This window comes from Cricetulus griseus, chromosome 5 (genome assembly GCF_003668045.3).
Source record: "Cricetulus griseus strain 17A/GY chromosome 5, alternate assembly CriGri-PICRH-1.0, whole genome shotgun sequence".
Lineage (NCBI taxonomy): Eukaryota > Metazoa > Chordata > Mammalia > Rodentia > Cricetidae > Cricetulus > Cricetulus griseus.
Genome location: NC_048598.1, coordinates 160,960,194 through 160,983,695, shown reverse-complemented (window position 1 = coordinate 160,983,695; position 23,502 = coordinate 160,960,194). Strand labels below are relative to the sequence as shown.

Below are 23,502 nucleotides of genomic sequence, written 5' to 3'. Positions count from 1 at the left end.
GTCTAAGCATGAATCAAGCAGGCTCCTACCTCCTGGGAAACTCCCATTTTACTACAAGATAGCAGAAAATGTTACAGCAGATATATATTGGCTGTTTACACTGCTCTTAGTCCTGGGGATATAATTGGGCCATGCTCAGCTCTACTCTCTTGGAGTTTACTGTCAAGTTGGGACATAGAGAACTTCAGGCAAAGGATAAGTGTTTCTACAAGGTAGGAACATGTGGAAAGAATAGAGCTGAAGATGGGAGTTTCTGTTCTGCCTGGTCCCACAGCTGTTTAGTCCCAAATAAACACACTGAGGCTTATATTAATTATAAACTATTTGGCCAATGGCTCAGGCTTCTTATTGGCTAGCTCTCTCATAATTATTAACCCATTTCTATTAATCTAAGTATTTCCACGTGGTCTTGGCTTACCAGAGAATGCCCAGGCATCTGACCTTCCCAATAACTAGATGGCAACCCCTGAGGGAGGCTTCTCTCTGCCATCCACTTCCCAGAATTCTTCTAGTCTGGTAGTCCCGCCTATACTTCCTGCCTGGCTACCGGCCAATCAGTGCTTTATTCATCAACCAATAAGCGAAACATATATACAGAAAGGACATTCCCCCCCATCATAGAGTGCCTTCCTGGGCAACACCATTTAGCCGAAGACTGAGCAGTGAGCAGGAGCCTGGGGGTTAGGGGAGATAACTAACATACACTTAAGTAAAGGCCACCCTAGAGCAGAGCAGCTGGTCCCAGTGTGGGGATGGGTAGGCAGTGCATTCAAGAGGTCAGCTTTACCAGTAGAACACATTCATGAGAGGGGCTGTTCTCTATAAAGCAATTAATCTTCCTTTTCTGTTTGAAAAGGTGATATGCTTGATCTTTTGAAATGGAGAACCCACCCAGACAAGATCACAGGCTGTCTCTCTAAGTTAAAAGAAATCGATGGCTCAGAGATAGTAAAGGTATACGCTGCTTCTTTACCACTTGGACTACGAGCGCTGGGAGGAGGAGGCTGTGGCCTACTCATTTGCCTTCTACTTCTCTAATTCACAGTTTCTACAAGACACGCTGGATACGTTGTTTGGAATACTAGATGAAAATTCCCAAAAATATGGCTCTAAAGTGTTTGACTCTTTGGTAAGTTAACATTTTTCTTAACAATATTATATAAAAAAAAAAATGTGTCTTTCAATCTTGACTTTAGGAAAGCTGTTTCAGAAATGGCCATTTGATAATGTAAGAGTTCAGTTCCTTGACTTATTTAATTTTAGCAGACAAAGAAATGACCAGTATTTGGTTTTATACAACTATTTTCTTCTTAGGTCCACATAATAAATTTGCTGCAAGATAGCAAGTTCCATCATTTTAAGCCTGTCATGGACACTTACATCGAGAGTCACTTTGCTGGGGCACTTGCTTACAGGTAAGGTGCTTTATCTTGTAACTGGCTTACAAACTATGCCTTTTACACTTGTGCAAAAGCCTAAGCGCTGCATAGGAAGACATTGTTATAAGGGAATAGAGGCAGACATGAAGCTCAGCTACCAAACCTCTTCTCTCCTCATGCACCCCTGTTCAATGGCTATAACTTATTTTCATTAAAAGCGGGGGTTGCGGGGGGGGGGGAGAACTTCCTGAAGTCTGTTTTTGAAGTTAGCACCTGTCTTCTCATCTCTGTCTCACATGGTACGCTTCGGTCTGAGATGTCAAGGTTCTCCTCAGTTTTGCCTGCAGGAGTCTTGTTTTTATACTGCACCACCTTATATATGACTTAGACTAATAATTATGAATGGAAAGCAACCTTCGCCTTCATCCCTGTTCCAGGTCACTTACTCAGCTGTTAAGGTTTGCAGAGTGCCCTGCTCCGTGCTCTAATGGACAACAGACCTGGTCCCTTGGCCTCAAGTCATTTAGTCATTGAAGTCTACCATTAGACGCTCTTCTTCTCCAGCTTGGGTTATATAAGTAAAGCAAAGGGCAATGAGTAATGCCCTACTTCGGCTCTGCCTGCCTCCAGAAAGCCTAGTTAGCAATCGCCCCAAGGCAGCCACACACCAGGCTCTGTACTTTGTGTTCTTATGTCAAGACTTGCTCCCTTACCAGCGGGACTGGGATTATCTAAATGGAGTCCAGCCAGATAACTTCAAATGCACAGGTTTTGTTTTGGCTTTTTTATCTTTCCGAGAGAGAGACAGAGAGAGACAGAGAGACAGAGAGAGAACTACTACTAAACTGTTTCCTAGAATTAGCAACTAGCCAGCATTTATTTCAGTGAGATTGCAGTCTTACAAGTTGTGGGTTGTTTAGTTTTAGTTTTGTTTCTTAAAATAAGATAAAATAAACCAATATCAAGAAAACAACTTTCTCTTCAAGGGCATGCTTTGACAGTAAGCCTTGTCCTTTTCAAGGTGAGAAAGTTGGCCTGATAAATGCAGGGGAGTGGCTTGCAGTGGTCCAATTTGTCTTTATGTCCCCCCACCTCTTACCTACAGCTAAATAGTCACCCTTTCAATGTTCACGGGCTTAGGAAGGAAGGAATCCCAATGAGCAGTTGTCCAAGATTGCTTATGACAGCTCTAATTCTAGGGTCAACAGGACACGTCCAGACCCACGGCAATCTGGGTGGGCAGCAGTGTTTCCATCTTAACTTTCCAAGCAGGGAGCAATGTTGACCTGCAGTTTCAGTCAAGTTATCCTAGAGCAGCCTAGGCAAGACCTTACAGAGAAAGAAATGTCTTCCTGATCCTCATGCGTGTCAAGTTTATTGTCATTTAATTGAGAATTAGCCATTCTGCAATCTGCACATTTCTTCTTGTGCTTTAGAGATCTCATCAAAGTGCTCAAGTGGTACGTGGACAGGATAACAGAAGCAGAGCGGCAAGAGCATATCCAGGAGGTGCTGAAGGTAATAACCTCCTGCTCAAAACCGATAACAGAATCTCACGAAGCTGCTGCATGGTGATTGCAGGCTAATTGGTTTCTTCTGCACAGACAGTAATTGGTGATGATATATTACTGACATTCCAATTCAAGGATCTTAATCAGTTTATGGCTGCTCCAGAGCTGATGAAATTTGAAAGGAACTTTGCCAGGCCTGTCCACTGGAATGTCCTGGGTGGGCATTGGATCCTTGTTCCTCTGGGTTCTTGTCACTTGCAGTGACATCCAGGATGGGTAAGAGAAGTAGGAGCACAGGGAGAGTGGGCAGATGAGTAGCTAATTAAACTTGGAAGTTTCTGCCTGTTTCACACATCTGACAGAGCTTCTGTGACCCCTTTATATGGAGTTTTAAGACAATAGGGTCACCTAACAGGGATCAAAATGAAGTCTCATAATTTAGTAACTCCCATGTCTCTGAACCAAATGCACTGAGCCAACAGTGATGTCAACACCTCTTCCGGCGTGTTGAAGAATACAGATCTCCCAGCTCCCAAATTCCTTTCCTTTCTTCACTACCCCTTCCCTTCCTCATATGAGATGGGTCTCATTAAGTAGCCCAGATAGACTCCAACTCTCAATCCTCTTGTGCAACTTTCTTAAGTAAAGAATACAGATTTGGGGCAAGGGATATAGTTCAGTAGTGTATGCCTGCCTAGTGAGCATGAGGCCATGGGTTTATCCCCAATACTGCCACAGAAAAAGTATAAATTCTTAAAGGGGTTTCCTAGCCCTAGCCTAGGAGTCCCCTGACTCATATTGAGAATATCCTATGTAGTGTCAGTAGATAAATAGATAATTACATGAAACAGGCATTTTCTTTCATTATTGATTTATTCTCTTGGTCTGCTTGAAAATAAAATGTTAAGTAGCAAATCACTTTTGAAAATAGTCATCTCTTCATCAGCTAATTTAAAAAATAACTATTTGAAGATCAAAAATATTCAGTGTTACTAACTTCAGAATCATAAAGAATTTTTAACATGTTTTGCTTCTTTGGCATCAGAGAAGGATGGCTTTTCCCCTCTAAGTGCATATCACTCAAAAATCTCACCGCGCCTCCAGTTTTGAGATGAATTATTTAAAAGTCTAGCACTGTTCTGTGATTTTTTTATGCTATGTCATTGTTACATAAATACTCTCAGGGTCCTTTGAAGCTAACTTTCTAACATTTTTTTTCAAGGCACAAGAATACATTTTTAAGTATATAGTTCAATCCCGGAGGCTGTTTTCCCTTGCCACGGGTGGGCAGAACGAAGAGGAATTCCGCTGCTGCATCCAGGAGCTCCTTATGTCTGTCCGCTTCTTTCTTTCACAAGAGAGCAAAGGGGCTGGAGCGTTGTCTCAATCACAGGTAATTGTTTTCTGTCTCTGCTGAATAAAAGAAAGCTACAACTGAAGTTCGTTTCCTTCTACGCACCAGCCCAATGTGTAGCCCCGCTGACTTTCCCCTGTAGCCTGACCATCACTGGATTGGACTGTGAAGATCTTGGAGCTCTAAGCACTGGCACAACAGAAGCAGCTCCATCACCAGATCCCACACTCATGAAGAGGCAGCTTGCACCAGCTATGCTTCCATACATATTTACATACATATTCTGTATTTACCAGAAACACACAGGGAGCTAGACACTGTCACCCTCAACTGAAGACTGGATTTCACTAGAGACAGTGTGTCCTGATTCTTTCCCCTTGGCCTCACGTTGCTTTTTAATCTATCAATTTGAGAATAATTCTTTTGGACTCTGCCAAATTCCATGTTGCTTTCTTTTACTTTACTTACTGTAATCTTTCTGGGACGGATGGTCTAAGAACAATGGAAAGTCCATGTTGCCAAATTCTGTTTCTGGCAGAGCCTTACACGTGCACCCCTACACCAATACGTTGTTGGCTGTTTTCTTTTGAGACAGGGTGTCTTGTGACCTGGTCTGGCCTCTACCTCTCAAGGGCTGGGATGACAGATATGAACTCGTATGCCTGGCTCTGATTTTCTTTTCGTATTTGATTTTGGTTCTTTATTACTGTGTTTTAAGTTCAGGTTCCATCTACATTCAAAATACCATTGCCCTTTATGCCTTCCAAGAGACAATTCTTAGTATGTCTGTCCATAATTTCTTAATCCTTCTTGTATGTTTTTAATTCTGATGGCTTGGTTAAAACCAGTCAAGTGGAGAAGCAGCCTCCCACCATCTCCTAGTGAGAACTAAAGCATAAAATTGAAAGTTAGACCAAGCCGGGTCTTTGAGTGTTGATGTAATGTGCAGTCTTGTGGCATGTAGAAGGCTACTGTGCAGTGTCACAGGACCAGAAGTCCAAAGTCCTCTCATTACAGCACTGTGCCTTTCCTGACTGCTCAGGCAGGGGTCATCATTCCTTACAGATATGGGCTGATCTTCCATCTGAGCTAGCATATAACACAGGCTTTTTAAAATGTCATTTTGTACTTTAGAATTAACAATACAATCAAGGTATTAGAGAACTTGCCAGAGACCTCAAAAGTAAACATCCACCTTACCAGATCTGGTTTGCAGCAGTTAATAATTTGAGAAAGATAATCCAGTAGGTTCACCAGATATTCCTCAGAGTTCCCAGAATTTTCTACATCTACAAAAGCCTTTCTGATTAGGGTTTCACCCAGATATGTCTCTTTTAACCACTTTTAATCACAGGTATCTTTAATCACAATGGTTCTGCAGGGTGTAGCAGCTTTGCTGTCTCTACAGCATTCTGATTTTCATTGCTTTTGGTTTTCTGAGTTCTGTTTCACAGTCAAGCTTTAGAGAGAACTTTGGTTGTTATTTTTGAAGTATAGAACATTTCTGAATATGCTAATAATTCCATTGGACTCATTCTTTACTTTGTACACTGTTTATTTATATATGTTTCTATGATGGGTTTATTTTTAGGTTTATACAAAGTCAGAGTTAATGTAAGATTATGAGAAATTGGTTTTCTTTACTAAACAAAAGGATCTTTGCCTTCCCCAATATTTTGGTAGTGAGGTTAATGATACAATCCTTCCCGTTCCTGTTTCAATGTTGACCTTACACTGCTCTTCAAAATAGTAGGATGGCAAGAATTTGCTTGATGTGACATGTTAATTTTCTGTTGACACTGATATACTTTAGCTTGATGACTTTCAACAGCATTTATTTATTTGGTTGCAGTTTTTTGGTCAGGAAGTCTACACAGACTTGGTTGAATTATTTCCCAAGAATTTCCCAAAGTCAAAATCAGGACTTGATTTCTTCCTGAATCCTTTGGAAAAGAATAGGACTTTTCAGGCTGTTGGCAGAAATTTGAAGGCAGCCAGCAAAAGCTGGAGGGATGGAGGAAGGTGCTCTGTCTTGTGGTAGCCACTCTGAATATTTGTTACATATGGTTTCTTCAAATCCAGCAGTCATATCCTCTGTTGTTTCTATGCTCGGAATCTCTCAAGGACTACTACAACTAAATGAAAAACAACAACAACAACAAAAACTAAAGGTTTGTGATTAGTTTAGACCCACCTTAAGGTCTCCATACTTAAGAATCAGATAAATAGCATCCTTCATTTTTTTCTGCACAATCATTTTTGCAATGACACATAATGTAATTGCAAAGCTACCAGAGACAAAGGTCATGGTTGGTCATCTTAGAATTGCATTTACCTCACCCAGAGACAAGGATCCCACTGCCCCAAGTTTCTAGACAGTGTTAAAAGCGGAAACTTAATTTACTGGATTGACTTTGTGGGAGTCTTTCCCATATCAGTTACAACCCAGGGCAGACCCTGATTTCCTGGAGGCAAAAGGATCTTCTCAGCACTTAGCAATGGGCCAAGGGATCTCTACCCCATGGGTCTGCTCATCAGTGAGCCAGAGGATTGCTTCCCAATGGGTCTGCTCATCAGTGGGCCAGAGGATTGCTTCCCAATGGGTCTGCTCACCTTAAGCCTGGTAGGAAGATTTATTTATTTCTCCTATCCAAAGCCCAGCTTGACAATAATGCTTGCCTGGATAGCCCTCCCTTGGACAGTCAGTACCTAGAACCAACTCAGCTGGTGTTGCCATGGATCTCTGTTTCCCATTCTGTGCACTGACTCCTGCCCCAGAACCTCCCAGGAAAGAAGATGCAGGGCAGAAGGAGCCAAGACTCAAGACCTTGCTGCAAATCCCTTAAAATTGTTTTTCTCTATTTGTCTCAGGGCATAGGAAGGTCAAAACCAAATTATACTTTTATTTTTGTATTCAATAATAGCTTTTAGCTTGTCCCAGTGCACTGGCTTCCTGCCCTCATCATAAAGTCCTTTTGCTTTGTGATTTTTAGTGGTCATAGTATATAAAGGGAGCTTACATTTCAGCCATATTCAGACCTTTTTTTATTTTTATTTTTGAGGTAAAGAAGTATAATAAAGAATTCAGAAATATATTAAGGGATACCTGAGGAAGAGAATTTGACTTTCATGATCAGAAAGATAGACTCACTGACTCTTTATTTTACTTACATTGATTTTACTCCATTTCTGTGACTCAGTTCTTTGCAGAGTATACTGAAGATTATATGAATAGTCTTTAGCAGGGAATACCAAGTTATTCATTTTAAGAATATTAAAGCAGGGCTGGAGAGATAGCTCAGACGTTAAGAGCACTGACTGCTCTTCCAGAGGTCCTGAGTTCATTTCTCAGCAACCATAGGCTCACAACCATCCGTTATGAGATCTGGTGCCCTCTTCTGATGTGTAGATATACATGAAAGCAGAATGTTGTATCCATAATAAATAAATAAATAAAATATTTTAAAGAAAGAATATTAAAGCAAATACATAGTTTTTTGAGGAATAAGCATGAATGTTTTTATTTAGAAAGAGAAATAAATCACAATAAAATATATTTGAGAATATGAGGGGCTGTGATTGTAGCCTAGTTGGAAGACTGCTTGTCTAGCATGCACTAACAAAGTCCTAGGTTCCACTCTCAGGACCAGTAAAAACAGATATAGTGGTACACACCTGTTATCCCAGCACCTAGAGGGTGGAGGAGGCAAGAGGATCAGAGGAATTCAGAGTCTTTCTTGCCGACCTAGTAAGTTTGAGAATAGACCAGCCTCCATGATGTCCTGCTTTTAAAAAATTATTAAAAAGTTAAAATTACTTTCAAAAGATAATATTTCTATTAACTGCTGATAGAACGCTATATGGTTTCTGTAAATTCAGTCATTCCCATATGTTAAGTATAATTTTTAAGAGTAAAAATCATAACTTATGTATCTTGTACATGTTGATGGCTTTAGCATTAAGAATGGAGTTTGGCTCTTCTGGATACTTTGTACTGCACTGAATAAACATTAAACTTTGAGGTTTGAACTTGGTTCCATGTTTGAATCATCAGAACAAGCCAACTCAAGCACGCAGTGACAGGTCATCTTGGAAAAGTCCAGGAGTCTTGGCACGTTAGAAATATGTGGCCCTCTCTCCTTGGTCAGATGTAAGGTTGGTTGATGGCTCCATTGCCTTCCCCACTCTGGGCTCCACACAGGCTTCCCTGGGATGTTCCATCTTAGCCCAGTTGGTTTGTGTTTTGGGTGTTTTTTTTTTTTCAAGTTATGCCTCAGCATTTGATAATCACGTTGTTTTTCTTTTTTCTCTAAAAAATGATAAATGGACTTGTTTTCATTAAAAATTGTTTGTGGTCTTTATATACTTGGAGCACTGGGAGGAACTGGGTCTAGTGATCTGTTTATTTTACAGCCGTGAAACTGAAGCCTACAGGACAGAATGGCTTCCCAAAGTCACAGAGCTGATTAGAAGCAAGGCTGTGCCATATAGTCAGATTTTCTTGTTCTGTCCAGGGTTTCCTCCTGAATCACAAACAAGTGCCTTGGGGAACTGGTATATCTAGCTTCTTAAAGGGAAACGAGATTTAAATGAGCAGTTCAGAAAATTTCTCCAAAAAGAAATGTCAGTGACCACAACTCAGGACTCGACTGTGCATATTTGATCACGAGTTGTTTTGCTGGTTCTGTGGGGTGGTTGCCAGTCATGTTGCTAATGTCAGTGATTTCCCAAAAGATTCCCAGTGTTTATTGTGTTCTCCTTTGCACATTTCTAAAACCTTTCCTACTCTTGAGTTTTGGTTTCAATTTTTGCCTGTTAGCTCTAGGTGGCAGAGCTGATGCTAACAAGCTGATTCTTTCTCCCTAAGAATACTTGTAACAATTCTTACACTTGGTGACATTTTGCATCTTATTTCTCATGGCATCAATAATTAATTTTCCCTCCCTCTTTGTTTTAAGGCTGTGTTCCTGAGCTCCTTCCCAGCTGTGTACTCAGAACTGTTGAAGCTCTTTGATGTCCGGGAAGTGGCCAACTTGGTACAGGACACTCTGGGCAGCCTGCCGACCATCGTGCATGTGGATGACTCCCTGCAGGCAATTAAGCTTCAGTGCATTGGCAAAACCGTGGAGAGCCAGCTCTACACCAACCCAGGTACAGTGGTGATTCTCTAGAGTAAAATGCTGTGTCTAGAAAGCCCTTCTTCATATCTTGGGCCACTGGACAAAGAAGCAGTTAAAAATGAAATGTACCTTCCCAAAAGCATGATAATTTGGATGGGAAATTTATTTTATCAGATATAAAAGTGTGGCTACCAAAATGTCATTTCTAGACAGACTAGACCAAGCACCATGACTCACACCTGTAGTACTATCGGCTTAAGAAGCTGAAGCAGGCAGATTGAGACATTTAGGAGTGGCCCCAGCAAAGTACACAAAGTAAGACCCAATGGCAACAGAAGGAGGAGACCTGGGGAGGCCACTGAGTAAGTTCTTGATTGTAATCACAACTTGTGGTAGTAGTATGGACGTGGCTCCACTGCCCACCTTGTAGGTTTCCTGTTTTTATGATCAAGAGGAAAGCAAGCTTTTCCTTTTGAGATTCATCCATATAAGGTACCTGATGTGACCCTTTTTGTCTTGGTTTTTCAATGTTTCCCATCAGTTTGTGGCTTAGTCACTGTTGAGTCACTGTGAATAGATACCACGATGTAGGTAGGCAACTTATTTTTAAAAAGTGCATTTAATTGGGGGCTTGTGTACAGTTTCGGAGGGTTTCAGAATCCATGATCATAGTGACAGGAAGCATACTGGGAGGCAGGCAGGCATGACTGTAACCGAGAGCAAACTTATTATGTTAGTGTCAGCCATAGAAAGAAAGAGGTCTACAGGTTATGAAAATAAAATTTAATTTTGGAGAATTTGACCCTAGCAGGATAAGCCCACCAAGAGCTAGAATATTCTGTAAGTTAAAGTTGTACTAGAATCCTATATTGGAATATTCTCCAGAGAAACCAAGTAGAGGAGGCTTGCATTTTAGAGCAGGCAGTTTTGGCAATGACTGGAAAAGGGTTGATGAGTAGAGTGTGGGAGGAAGTGTGGAGGCTGGGAGTGGGGGAGGGGTAGTTTAGGGAGTGGTATGGAGAGTGTCCTATACTGCAGAGCAGAGTCTGCAGGAGCTGTGAGAGTCAGTGACTGTGTCCCTGTGGTTTGGTACCTGGTGATGTGTTTAGTAGCAATGAGCAGCCATCACTTAGAGAAGGTTATTTTTATTTGCTTGTGATTGAACAGCATGCATGTCACACAAATACCATGCAGATAACAGAGGCTAAGTATAAAGAACCAAGTGCCCGCTCCACAATGAGACTCCTCTATGCTCAACTTCTGAGCAGTCTGGAGCGGAACAGGGGAAATGACTGCCACTCTTCAATGCCTTAAATAGTTTGGTTAGAGCCCAGAAGATTTAGACACCAAGAACCAGCTGCTCTGCTCTCCTGTGCTAGCTATGCCCTCCACTTGAGGTGAAATGCTATCGGTTCTCAGCTCAGGGTGACAAGCTGCCAGCGCTACCTACTTCATCTAGAAGGAGGATAATCAAATAGTTGATGGTGGGAATTCTGCGCCCAAGCAATCAGAAGGAATTTCTCTTTAGTGGCTCCCCAGTTACACCTGTGATTTTGTAGACTGATGCAAGGCTGTAATAGGAAATAAGAAAGGGCTGGGCTGGGGCACTCAGCAGTTTAAGAGTGCTTAATACTTTTGTAGAGAATCCAAGTTAGTTACTCAGCTGCCAGTAGCAACAGTCCCAGGGGATCCAATGCCCTATTCTAGCCTATTAAGGACACCAGCACACAATACTCACACAAGCACACAGACATATATATAAACAAAAAGTAAATCTTTTTGAAAAAGAAAATTTTTAAAAAATGAGAGGAAGATAGAATATAATGCTATGTTTAAAGCATATTCTAAGAATTAATGGCATGAAATTAGGAAGGATGTTTAAGTTTCTATGTTGAAGTTTGGCAACTTCAAGAATAAAAATTTTACAATGCTTGATGAGTGCCCAATAACGCTTACTTCTTAGACCTGTGTTCATGTGCTGAAAAGGTATACAAGTCTTAGGGTTGTTTTCACATGGAGATTTCTTATTGGTTATGTGCTCTAAAATATATTATAAAAACAGTTTTCCAGGGGGCTAGAGAAATGGCTCCGAGGTTAAGAGCACTGGCTGCTCTTCCAGAGGGCCCAAGTTCAATTCCTAGCACCCACATGATGGCTTGCAACCATCTGTAATGAGATCTGGTGCCCTCTTCTGGCCTGCAGGATACATGGAGACAGAATACTGTATACATTATAAATAAATAAATAAATAAATAAATCTTAAAAAAAACAAAAAAACAAAAAAAAACAGTTATCCAGGAGAGGAATGAGACAGTGGAAGTGAGTTAAACAAACAAACAAAAGAATAAAGAAAAAGGAAAGAATAAAAGGTCACTCATGACCTTAGGGCCACTAGTGTTCTGGCCCCCTTACTCAGGATACTTTATCCCCACTCCTCCCCTCCCCTCCCTGTGTTCTTCATCTTCCTTTCCCAGTCTTGTCCTGGGGGAACAGTCAAGGCAAAAGCCTTTTCCACACACCCTCCCCATCACTGAGTGGTACTCAGCCATTTCCACAAGTCATTCATACATACTCTGCTCTGAATTTTATCAAAGATAAAATTTCTGTGCTAGTCTGGGGCTTGGCTTAGGACTCTCTTAGCTGTACCTCCATGTTAGGCTAGTCAGGATTCAGGCTCCACTTCACTCTCTTGCCACAGTTGTGGAGTTTTTAGTAGCCAGTGCATCCCTGGAAGAAGAGGTCTCGTCCCTATTTCTCACATGTCACTCCTTCACATCTGCACAGATTCTCAGTGGAATGGCGAGTGGGGGCAGGATAAGTGCCACAGCAGCTGCTATGGCTCACCTTGTGACAGAAATAGCCTCATCCTGCTGCTGCAGCCCAGGGTGGGCACAGCAGAAGCACTGATCTGTGGTCAGGTGCCTCGTGCCCTCCCCCCATTTGAACTGTGTTCAGTGAAGGCAGACATGCCAGGCCCTGTTTTCATTGCCGTAATATCTAACAGAACTGACTAACCCAGTAAACATTTGTTGTGGGAAGAAGCCCTATAGCATGTTTTTTTTTTCTTTATGAGTTTAATGTATTTATTCAATATTTTATTTGTTATTTGACAATTCCTTACATACCTAATGTATCTTGATCATAACCAACATAAATCCTTCCTATTTGTCAAAATTGCCCCCAATACTGCCCATTTCCAACCCTCCCTCTTTGTTTCTTTTGTTTGTTTTTTGAGATAAGATTTCTCTGTATAATCCTGGCTGTCTTGGAACTCACTCTGGAGACTACACTGGCACTGAACTCAGGGATCCACCTGCCTCTGCTTCCCCACTGCCAGTGTTAAAGGCATAAACCACCACACAGAGCTCATCTCTTCTTTGTCTAAATAGCCCACTGAATCCTGTTCATGCTGCCTGTGTGCCCTTGGATTTGACACCATTCACCAGTGTATGAGCAACCCGCCAGTAGCTTACACTCAAAACTGACCCTTCCCCTGCCCCCAGCAGTCCCTACAGTTGTATATGAAATAATGTCAGAAATACCACAGCAAGTTCAACAGTCTCCCCTTGGTCTTCTTTTAATCTAGCACAACAGCAGATATTGAACAAATAATCCTTTAGTGAGATGTGTCAGAATTAATCCCGAGGGACTTTGCAGGGCAACGTGTGGCATCTGAGGGAGGCTTGAGATACTCCTCCTCAAAGTCTTTCTGTGAATACTGATACAAGATCAAGCTTATGTTTCAAGGTTTGATCGTTCCCTGAGCTCCAAATCTAAACAAACAAAGCTGTTCTTTCCACCTCTGCACATAGCCATCTCCCAGGCTCCTCCACCCACCTTGCCTACTGTTAGTTGTTCTTCACTGTGTGTGGTCTACTCCTTGTCTGCAGAGAGCATACACGTCCATTCTTGCAAGTGCCTTCTCACCTTTACCCTTCATCGGCGCTCATCATGTGGTCCCTGTATGCACCAGCATCTCCCCACACAGCGCATTCCCCAGGCCTGTTGCCAAATCTGAGACCTTTCTTCCTTTGGTTACTCCACCCGCCATCATTTCGGGAGACACACATCTGAATTGGTCTTATAGGCTGGTAATCTGGCCCTGCCTGTCTGCTCTGCCCCATCTTCTCTCTGCAATCCCCCTTCTCCAACTCCTCCTGAATTTCATCATCATGTATTCTCCAGGGCGCAGTCTAACTCTTCCTCTTTGCAAATATTTCCTTCCCACCCTGATTACCCCATTACTGGTCTCATAGTTTATGTGTTTTCCTTCTTGGACCAGCAAGCACAACTCTAAATAATTGGATATCCAGTTCAATGCCCATTCTCTCCCCACCTCCACAGAAAAGCTCCAGAGAGCAGGGTTTCCTAAGTATCATTCAAGCAAATCTCTCTCTCGATTCTATAATATCATCTAGTGTGCTTAGGTGCTAAACTGGTGTTTCGTGAGTGAACACTGAGTCATGGGTTAGGAATTGGCATATGACAGTAAAAGCTACTGAAGCCATTCATATTTTTTTAATCTAATAGGGAAGGCAATTTCTGACCTAAGGGTGAACACAAGAATAACATCAAAACAGGGGAAGCTGGGTAGGGAGTTGGGGCCAGTAGGGAGCATGATTGGAAAGCGTATGGTGTCCGTGTTGCATCCCCATGGAATGTAGGCCATGGTGCGTTGTACAAGCTTTACACAGAGAGTATCCTTAGCATTGCACTGTTGTTTTCCTTTGAAATTTTGATACTCTCTAAATCTGTGGTGCTTTCTACTCCAAGTGTGTGCTGTCTATACCCCAGTACCTAAAAGATGTCTTTCCAGGTTTGCACACCTATGACTCAGTTCCTTGTGGCTTTAATCTAGTTTCTGGTACTCCCAGCTCTGGGGGTTCTCCACAGACAGAAACTTTGTTAGGTCCCCAGCTTTGGGTAGAGTAGCCCTGCCCTCACCCACTCACAGTCTTCCATCCCAAGAACCTACCTTGGTGCCTTGCTGATGGCTACTCCATGGCAGGGTCCGATTTGTAGAAAGTGATTAGCATTTTGCAACTGGCAAACCTCACTCTTTGTGGACAGACTCTAACACCAATGATCCTTATCTAACCCTGGACAATAGAGGGAGCTAAGATACAGTTTTCAAAATGTAGTTAAAGGAGGAATGTACCAAGGATTCTTGGTTGCCCACCATCTTCCTAGTCTATACCACAGGGAGTTCCTAACAGCTAGATTTACCTACTCCAGTGGTTACACAGCAAACCAAACAGAAGGTCCCCTTCCTACAGCATTGGAGATCTGTATTCTGGGAGTTCTGAGTGAGACTTGTGAGTGTGACAGCAGTGTCCCTTTCAAGAGCAGAATTTATGTAACAGATACCAGCTTTAAATGTATACAAAGTCAGTTTGTCTTCACCTGTAGGCGATCTGGACTTGGTTTTAACTTTCAGTTTTATAAGTGTCTGGTCTGTTGGGACCAGATGTTTCTTTTATGAATTAGAATTTTAGCCACTCAGACTGCTTGGCCTTGACCTCCTAATCCTATCTTTTATATTGGCTGGCACTGCCCTGGCCAGAAAAGTGATTCCTCAGACTGGATGGTCATGCATTTCTGTTATTATACAATGCAGTTTGTCTCCCTTGCTCTACACCTAGCTCAGAGAGACTTTAACAGTTGGCTGCAAATTGAGTTTTTAGAAACCAAATCCCAGTAGCTTCTAGGAACCTATCAGATGAACTTTGCCTTCCCTTTTAATTAAACATTACTACACAGTGCTTTTTTGGTTCTTCAGTTTCCAAGTTCTTTTCCTGGTTGTTTTTGTCAAATAATTGCTTTGTAAATAAGTTCCTGTTGTGGTGTACTGCTTACAGAAGGCCTGCAGTGAATTATTTTATAGCTTTGAATTCCTATATTCTTTGTAACTCTCTCTCTCTCTCTCTCTCTCTCTCTCTCTCTCTCTCTCTCTCTCTCTCTCTCTCTCTCCCTTTTTAACTTAAGGCCAGACATCCTTGCACTGGTGGTGCAGTGGCAGATATCAAAAGAAATAAGAGTCTCTAATCCTATCTCGTGTGTTGCATGCATTGGTTTCTTTTCTTGTTTTGTTCTTTGCTGATAAAGATGAGCAGATGATGAAAAGCCACCAGGTGCCAGTGAAAATTCCCAGTGTGAAAGTCAAAGGCCATAATGAAAACATAGAAAGACATTATTTGAAAGAAAAAGATAATGCCTAGAGCACCCCCCAATTCTTAGAGTGCTGTGTGCTGTCTCAGTGAGGCGCAAGGACTGGAGGGTAAGACTGAAGAGCTTCCAAGCCCGTGACACTGCACCTGGGCAAAGAAATCAGCTGCAAGATGGCAGAAATAAGAAATAAGTAGAAAGGGTAGATGGGAAAGTACAGAAATCACCAGAAAAATAGGATACAAACGGGAAAATATGAGCAGCAAGACCAAAAGAGTCACATTAGGAAAGTATTTGAAGTTTCAGACAGCAGGAAATCAAGGCAGCTTCCCCAAGTGAAGGAAACTTTTCAAAAGTGGTTCTCAACAGCCTAATGCTGCCACCCTTTAATACAGTTCCTAGTGTTGTAATAGCCCCCAATCATAAAGTAATTTTCCTTGCTACTTCATAACTAATTTTGCGACTGTTATGAATTATAATGTAAGTATCTGTTTTCTGATTGTTCTAGGCCACCCTGTCTAAGGGTTGTTCAATCCACAGGTTGATGAGCACCACTGCTTTACAGGTTGAAAGGGCCAAGGCAAGGCACGTAGTATTAAATACAAATACCATGGATAGCAATAATTCCTCCATAACTCAGAAATTGAAAAGAGGAAAGCAAAACAATGCAAAGGTAGAGTCTTGTACTGAGGACTGGAAAGCACACTGGGAGCATTGAGAGCATAATTGTAATAGGAAGCAGAAACTGTGCTGGAACTCTGGAGAAGTCAGCAGCAGGGCAGGAGGTAAGCCCTCCTCTACCATAGGAAGATGTTGCAGATGCTCTGTCTGCCTCAGAGAGAATGCAGGAAACAGCAAGAGAAGTCCTTGATCTAGAAGTGTGGAGGTAAAATGCCCTCAGAATGGGATGAAAGACAGAAAAGAAACTGGAGTTTACTGACAGAGGCCTCGTGACTATAGGAGTCATGTACTGGGGGGAAGTGTTCCTTTTTAATATAAAGCTCATAGAGCGGTAACCCTGTTCCACCATGTGCTAATAGTTTAACAATCAAAATGGAATTAAAAAGTCCATGAGGATCCGGCTGAGGCTTGTGTGAGACTCAAGCAGCTGTGACACTAACGGCTCCTTTCTCACAGACTCGAGGTATATTCTCCTGCCTGTCGTATTGCATCACCTCCACATCCACTTGCAAGAACAGAAGGACTTGATCATGTGCGCACGTATCCTTAGCAACGTGTTCTGTCTCATCAAGAAAAATAGCTCAGTGAGTACTGTGGGTCATAGTGTGTGGTTCCCATCAAAGGCTGTGAGGACCATGGGTCAGTGTGTGGTTCCCATCAAAGGCTGTGAGTGAGAACTGCAGGTCAGAGTGTGTGGTTCCCATCAAATGCTGTGAGTGAGAACTGCAGGTCAGAGTGTGTGGTTCCCATCAAATGCTGTGAGGACCATGGGTCAGTGTGTGGTTCCCATCAAACGCTGTGAGTGAGGACCTTGGGACATGGTGTGTGGTTCCCATCAAATGCTGTGAGTAAGGACTGCAGGTCAGAGTGTGTGGTTCCCATCAAAGGCTGTGAGGACCATGGGTCAGTGTGTGGTTTCCCATCAAATGCTGTGAGTGAGGACTGCAGGTCAGAGTGTGTGGTTCCCATCAAAGGCTGTGAGTGAGAACTGCAGGTCAGAGTGTGTGGTTCCAATCAAATGCTGTGAGTGAGGACTGCAGGTCAGAGTGTGTGGTTCCCTGCAAATAAATAACAAGTGGCTTCTGCAAATAAATAACATCTTAAAATGTCCTCAAAGAAGTCATACCACAGAGAAACACCTAGAGGCTCACTTTCTGATTCCAGCCAGACTGGACTTCTTGGGTTTCTTCAGAAAGAATTAAAAAAATAAAAAGAATTATGGTATTAGAGTAACCTTGAATAACCTGGATTCCTAAAGTTGTGTTTCAAGGAAGAACTGAATACCAAGTGAGAAAAATTAGAAATCTCAAAGCCTCCCACGTGTGTCTTTAATCTAGATGGGATGAATGCTTTGTGGCAAAAATAAATTACTGCTTGCAGGGTACAGCGGTTTGGGTCTGGTCTGGGTCTGGTCTGGGAAAGGCCACGTGATGATGCTCAGAAGTTGGCCATGGCCCTTGGGCCTAGTCCTGTAGAAATTACTGAAGCAAAGGACAGCCCCCAGGAGACTAGAAGTACCTTGCAGCACAACCATTACACAACCCCAACAGTAGTCTTTTCTTTATGACCTTTGGATTCCTGTTTTGCTTGACTCTAGACACAGTATAATTACCGTAGGTTAAGAGTGCAGCACAAAGTGAGAAAAATTGTGTGTTTTTCTTATAAATGGAACAATGTCTGGGATTTATGGTTAGCTGAGGGAGTCGACTCTGAAATCTGCATAGGGAGGATGTCCTGTTCTCTTTCCTCCACTCTGCAGCTGTTAAACACGGGGCTCAGCAGCAGCAACTGACAGAGAAGTTAGAAAGTGAAGTGAATGCCCAATTCCGCATTAAAGTCTATCCTGTTTTCCCCATTCTTTCGGTGTTTATGATCTACTTCTGAAGTGCAGGGATAGGAATGACCCCAGGCAGGGGAGGTGGTGGAGAGAGTGCCCTGCCCCTATGGAAACAAGGGTGGCATTTTAGAGAAGCTATGAGTTCTGTATCTGAAAGTATCATGAGCAGAGCATACATGGCAACGGTCAGTTCACTGTTCCGTCACCGGAAGCCCAGTGATGATAGGGATGGAGAGTGACGACAGGGAGAAGCCATTTGCCTGGCTTTAAAACTCTGCCTGACCATTTGATCAGAGTCAAGCCACGCCTGACTAGGGTTTTTCCAGGTTACGGTCACCATGAGTAAAAGCTAGCCAGGTCACTAGACAGACTACAAGCAAAAAGAGATGTTTTTTTTCCCCATTTCTCCTCTTTTTAAATTTGGAAATTGCAATCAGGTTTTGGTCTTAGCTCATAAAGAATTTAGAGATGAAACCAATTCACTGGGGGAAAACTGGGAGTTTTCATGCAAGTGTTATAATATATATATATATATAATATATATATATATATATATATATATCCAATAGGCTCCTTCAAAGTACACTTTCTAAAAGTATGTTTTGCCAAGAGCCAATTTTCTCAGAATGTTTTCTCATGCAAATATATTAAGAACCCCTGTCATCTATACAGCAGGCAGTTGCAGATATTCTCTCTGGAGTCCTGAAGTATGATAGTATTATCCACTTCAGGAAAGCAAGTCCTCCCTCCCATAACTAACCTCAGGGTTCTTTGTAACCAAGGATACTCATCTTGACTGCTTTCCAGTCCCTTATGTTTGCATGTAGGCTTTAAAAAAAAAAAAAAACTTTTATGGGAAGTCATTTGCACATAAACCAGTGTTGGAACATGGTCTGTGTGACTGCCATTCTGGGAAGCATCAATGTAAGCACAGTTTGGACTTAAGGGAATCAGACTGTGAGAGTAGACTGCAGCCCAGAGAGTCTAGCTCAGGTCCTCAGGAGTATGGCTGGGTGTTCTTCACGTCTCAGCACCCTGTTTGTATGCAGCTTCACATTGCATAGCTAAATGGGGTGCTTTGGAGTGAGCCTTTACTCTCTGAAGCTCTGTCTTCTGCAAGGCTATTTTTTTGTTTTCAGTTGAGTTCTACATCTCTTATTATCTTTTGTTCTCAGAGTCTTTGATTCTAAATTTGGGCATGGACTCCCTTTGTCCAGAAGAAGAGATTTGGTACATGCAAAGCCAGGCTCCTGAGCATGCTGTATTTTTTTTTCCTCCTAAGGAAAAGTCTGTGTTGGAGGAAATAGACGTGATAGTGGCCAGCTTGCTGGATATCCTGCTCAGGACCATCTTGGAGATCACCAGTCGGCCTCAAGCCACCAGCTCTGCCATGCGTCTGCAGTTCCAGGATGTCACTGTAAGATCATATGGCATGTGGCACACATATAGGGCCTGGTTGTGCTTCTTAAAGCTCCAGTCCCTTTGGCAATGGGTTGTAGTCTGACTAGGGAAAGCTGGTCCCTGGGATGAACTGTGAGCATAGCTAGTGCACAGGGGGTTGCCTTCACTATACAAAAACTAAGCTAGGAAGCCTATAGGTAAAGATGATATAATACACAGGTCTGATTTCAAAATGACAACTTTGATCTTAAGTCATTCTTTTCTAAATTTAAGTTAGTCTATGATTTTATATACCCAATCAACTTGGCAACTTTTCATTCCCCAAATTGCCTAAAGAACAAAAAAGTATGGGAACAGCAACTGGAATCAGAGGCCTTGCATGCTAATTCTAGATTTTACTCCATGACCCATCAAGACCTTAACTTTTTTAGTCTTCAGTTTGATAGTGTTAAATGAGAAGATTTAACTGGATAAATTCTAAGGGGCTTTCAAACTCCCCTGTCTTAGGATGCTAACAACACATGATTCAGGCTAAGTATTAAGAAATAACCTATCATTTATTTATTTATTTATTTGTTTATTTTGGTTTTTCAAGACAGGGTTTCTCTGTGTAGCTTTGGAGCCTATTTTGGCACTCGCTCTGGAGACCAGGCTGGCCTTGAACTCACAGAGATCCACCTGCCTCTGCCTCCTGAGTACTGGGATTAAAGGCGTGCACCACCAACGCCCGGCTCTATCAGTTATTTTATACATATGCATCTGTATATGTTGTACATATATACACACGCAGTGTTTATTCATTGCAGTGTGGAAGGGCAAACCCAGGGCTTCTTGTATGGTAGGCTCTACTATCTCTACTATCGAGGTATCTATATATATAGGCATCTATTCTAAAACTCATATGAGGTTGACTTTTAAAATGTTTATGTATTAAACAATATTCGCCTAAACAAGAGATATCATTTATAGCTATGGTGGTTGATGCTCTAATATTTATCAATAAATTATGTACACAAGAATTAATTAAACACTTCCTTATTGATGTTTACAAGGTGGAGTCAGAGATAGTTTAATAACTGATAGTTTATTAGGGGAAAATACTCACGCAAGGGAACCGGTGACCAAGTTTGCACCTGAGCAGGAGGGAACCAGAAATGCTTCCCAGTCAGCTCAGCCAAGCAAGAGAGCCTCGTGCTCACTATCTCCTTCTTTTTTTTTCCATTCGTTTATTTAGCTCATAAATAAAGTCATGCACAATTATGATACATAATACAGTATATTCACAATGGCATGGCTAAATTAAACCAATTAACATGTTATATCACACATATTCATCATTTTTGTTTTGAGAACACATAAAGTATACTATCTCACAGCTTGTAAAGTATAGCATATTGTTATCAACCATATTTATCATGCTCTCAGTAGACGTCAAGATTTCACAGAGTCCATGCCTCTTGTCCAACTGCAGTTTTATAGCCTTAAACCAATCATTTCCCCATTGTTAAAAGACCCACATTGAAGCCTAATAGCCACAATTCTGCTCTCTGCTCAAATAAGTGCATCATTTCTAGGTTACACATAAAATTGAAATTGTGTGACATTTGTCTTCCAGTGTGTCACTTATTATTTTTTTTGGGCAAGCATATAACTTTACTACTTACTAAAGATGAAATCAAATTTGCATGCACAGGTGAGCACTCTCTGAATCACCTTGGATTCATCACATATTTGAGTTTCAATTAGCATATATATATATATATATATATATATATATATATATATATATCAATAATGGCAATATGTTATGCATCAATAGCAGCAACAGTTTTTCCAGGTTCTGCAGTCATTTGAACAAAATTGTAGAGACATCCAGCACACTCCATTAAAAACAAAACAAAACAAAAAAAACCAAACAACAACAACAAAGTAACAAACAAAATCACAGAAAACAGCACAGTTCTGTTACCCTTGTGGTACCTGGCACCATTTTTTTTTTTAAATTAGCTTCTCAATCATCATCTGGAAGGAAAACATTCTGAGCAACATCATTAAAAACAGCTCTGATAAAGCATGGTCACTACTATGTATCATAAAGCAGGCCTACATATGAGTGAGTACATATCATGTTTGTCTTTTTGTGATTGGGTTACCTTGCTCAGAATGGTTTCTTCGAGTTCCATCCATTTTCCTGCAGATTTCAAGATTCCATTGTTTTTTTCTGTTGAGTAGTACTCCATTGTGTAAATGTACCACAATTTCTCTATCCATTCTTTGGTTGAGGGGCATCTAGGCTGCTTCCAGTTTCTGGCTATTACAAATAGTGCTGCTATGAACATGGTTGAACATATGTCCTTGTTATATGATTGTGCTTCTTTTGGGTATATGCCTAGGAGTGGAATTGCTGAATCTTGTGGTAGACTCATTCCCTGTTTCTTGAGGAGTCGCCATACTGATTTCCAAAGTGGCTGTACAAGTTGGCACTCCCACCAGCAATGGAGGAGTGTTCCTCTTTCTCCGCATCCTCTCCAGCATAAACTGTCATTGGTGTTTTTGATTGTAGCCATTCTGACAGGATTAAGATGGTATCTCAGAGTTGTTTTGATTTGCATTTCCCTGATGACTAAGGATGTTGAACACTTTCTCATGTGTCTTTCAGCCATTTTAGATTCCTCTATTGAGAATTGTCTATTTAGTTCTGCACCCCATTTTTTAATTGGATTGTTTGGTGTTTTTGAGAATAGCTTCATGAGTTCTTTGTATATTTTGGAGATCAGCCTTCTGTCAGATGTGGGGTTGATGAATATCTTTTCCCAGTCTGAGGGCTGTCGTTTTTGTCTTGCTGACTATGTCCTTTGCCTTACAGAAGCTTCTCAGTTTCAGAAGGTCCCATTTATTAATTGTTGATCTCAGTGTCTGTGCTACTGGTGTTATGTTCAGGAAATGGTTTCCTGTACCGATTAATTCAAGGGTATTTCCCACTTTATCTTCTAGTAGGTTCAGTGTGCCTGGGTTTATGTTGAGGTCTTTGATCCATTTTGACTCAAGTTTTGTGCAGGGCGAAAGGCTTGGGTCTATCTGTAGTCTTCTACATGTTTGCATCCAGTTATGCCAGCACCATTTGTTGAAGATGTTCTCTTTGTTCCAGCGTATATATTTGGATTGTTTGTCTTAAACCCTTTTTACATGACTGTGACTTCACCCTAGCGAGCATGGTCAGCGGTACCTCTAATCAAGGTTTCTCCCTACACTTCCTATCGGCTTCACAAATTGTGCTGTGGGTGCATGAGAATGTTAATGTCTATATGCAAATAATTTTCCTTTTTTTTCTTTAATTAAGAAGTCTGGGATCTTTGGGGTAGTCTGTGGAAGAAGCGGCTTCTCTGTTTCCTGTGAGACAGCCCAAACTGGAAGTGAGGCAGGCTATAAACTCTTAAGGCCCACCCTCAGTGATATACTAATTCCACTCCTAAAAGTGTTATAGCCTTCCCAAACAGTGCCACCAGCTAGGGACTAAGTGCTCAAATACATGAGCCTATGGGAAACATTTTTCCTGGTAGAGATGTCTCCATGGTTATGAGCACTGGTTGTTACTCCAGTGGACCCAAGTTCTATCCCAACACTCACATGGCAGCTCACAGCCACCTGTAACTCAAGTCCCAGGGGATCTGATGCCCTTTCCTGGCCTCTTTTGACACAGGCACACATGAGTACACAGAAATATATGAAGGCAAAATATTCATACATATAAAATAGTTTTTTAAATCCTAATGTATGTAATCGTTGCATAGTCTTATTTAAAATAAATAAGAGTAAATCACAGTTTCTTATGGCCTAATGAAGCCGGATCTGTGAAGTGGCACCCACCCCCTCGGATTTGCTTCATGTACTTCCTGTTACCTGATGTGTAACTTCCTGTTACCTGGTGTGTGATGGATGCTCACAAAATGTTACTTAAAGCCACTGGAGTTCATTATAGGCTTGAAGGCTTGAGTGATTGGTTGGTTTTTGTTTTGTTTTAATTATTATTGTTTTTTACTCCTTAGGTTAAATT

At 41.6% G+C, this 23,502-nt stretch overlaps 1 protein-coding gene across 7 annotated transcripts in view; it reads left to right on the top strand.

The window, feature by feature from the left end:
- Positions 1-23,502, top strand: part of Dock4 (dedicator of cytokinesis 4) — a 392,331-nt gene that overhangs the window by 271,255 nt on the left and 97,574 nt on the right. For all 7 annotated transcript variants that reach the window (XM_027419722.2, XM_027419723.2, XM_027419721.2 and 4 more), the window contains 8 exons: positions 857-954; positions 1,046-1,129; positions 1,315-1,415; positions 2,816-2,897; positions 4,113-4,283; positions 9,203-9,395; positions 16,667-16,794; positions 19,330-19,464. In XM_027419722.2, the coding sequence (XP_027275523.1) occupies positions 857-954; positions 1,046-1,129; positions 1,315-1,415; positions 2,816-2,897; positions 4,113-4,283; positions 9,203-9,395; positions 16,667-16,794; positions 19,330-19,464 (992 nt within the window). The remainder of the gene's footprint in view (positions 1-856; positions 955-1,045; positions 1,130-1,314; positions 1,416-2,815; positions 2,898-4,112; positions 4,284-9,202; positions 9,396-16,666; positions 16,795-19,329; positions 19,465-23,502) is intronic.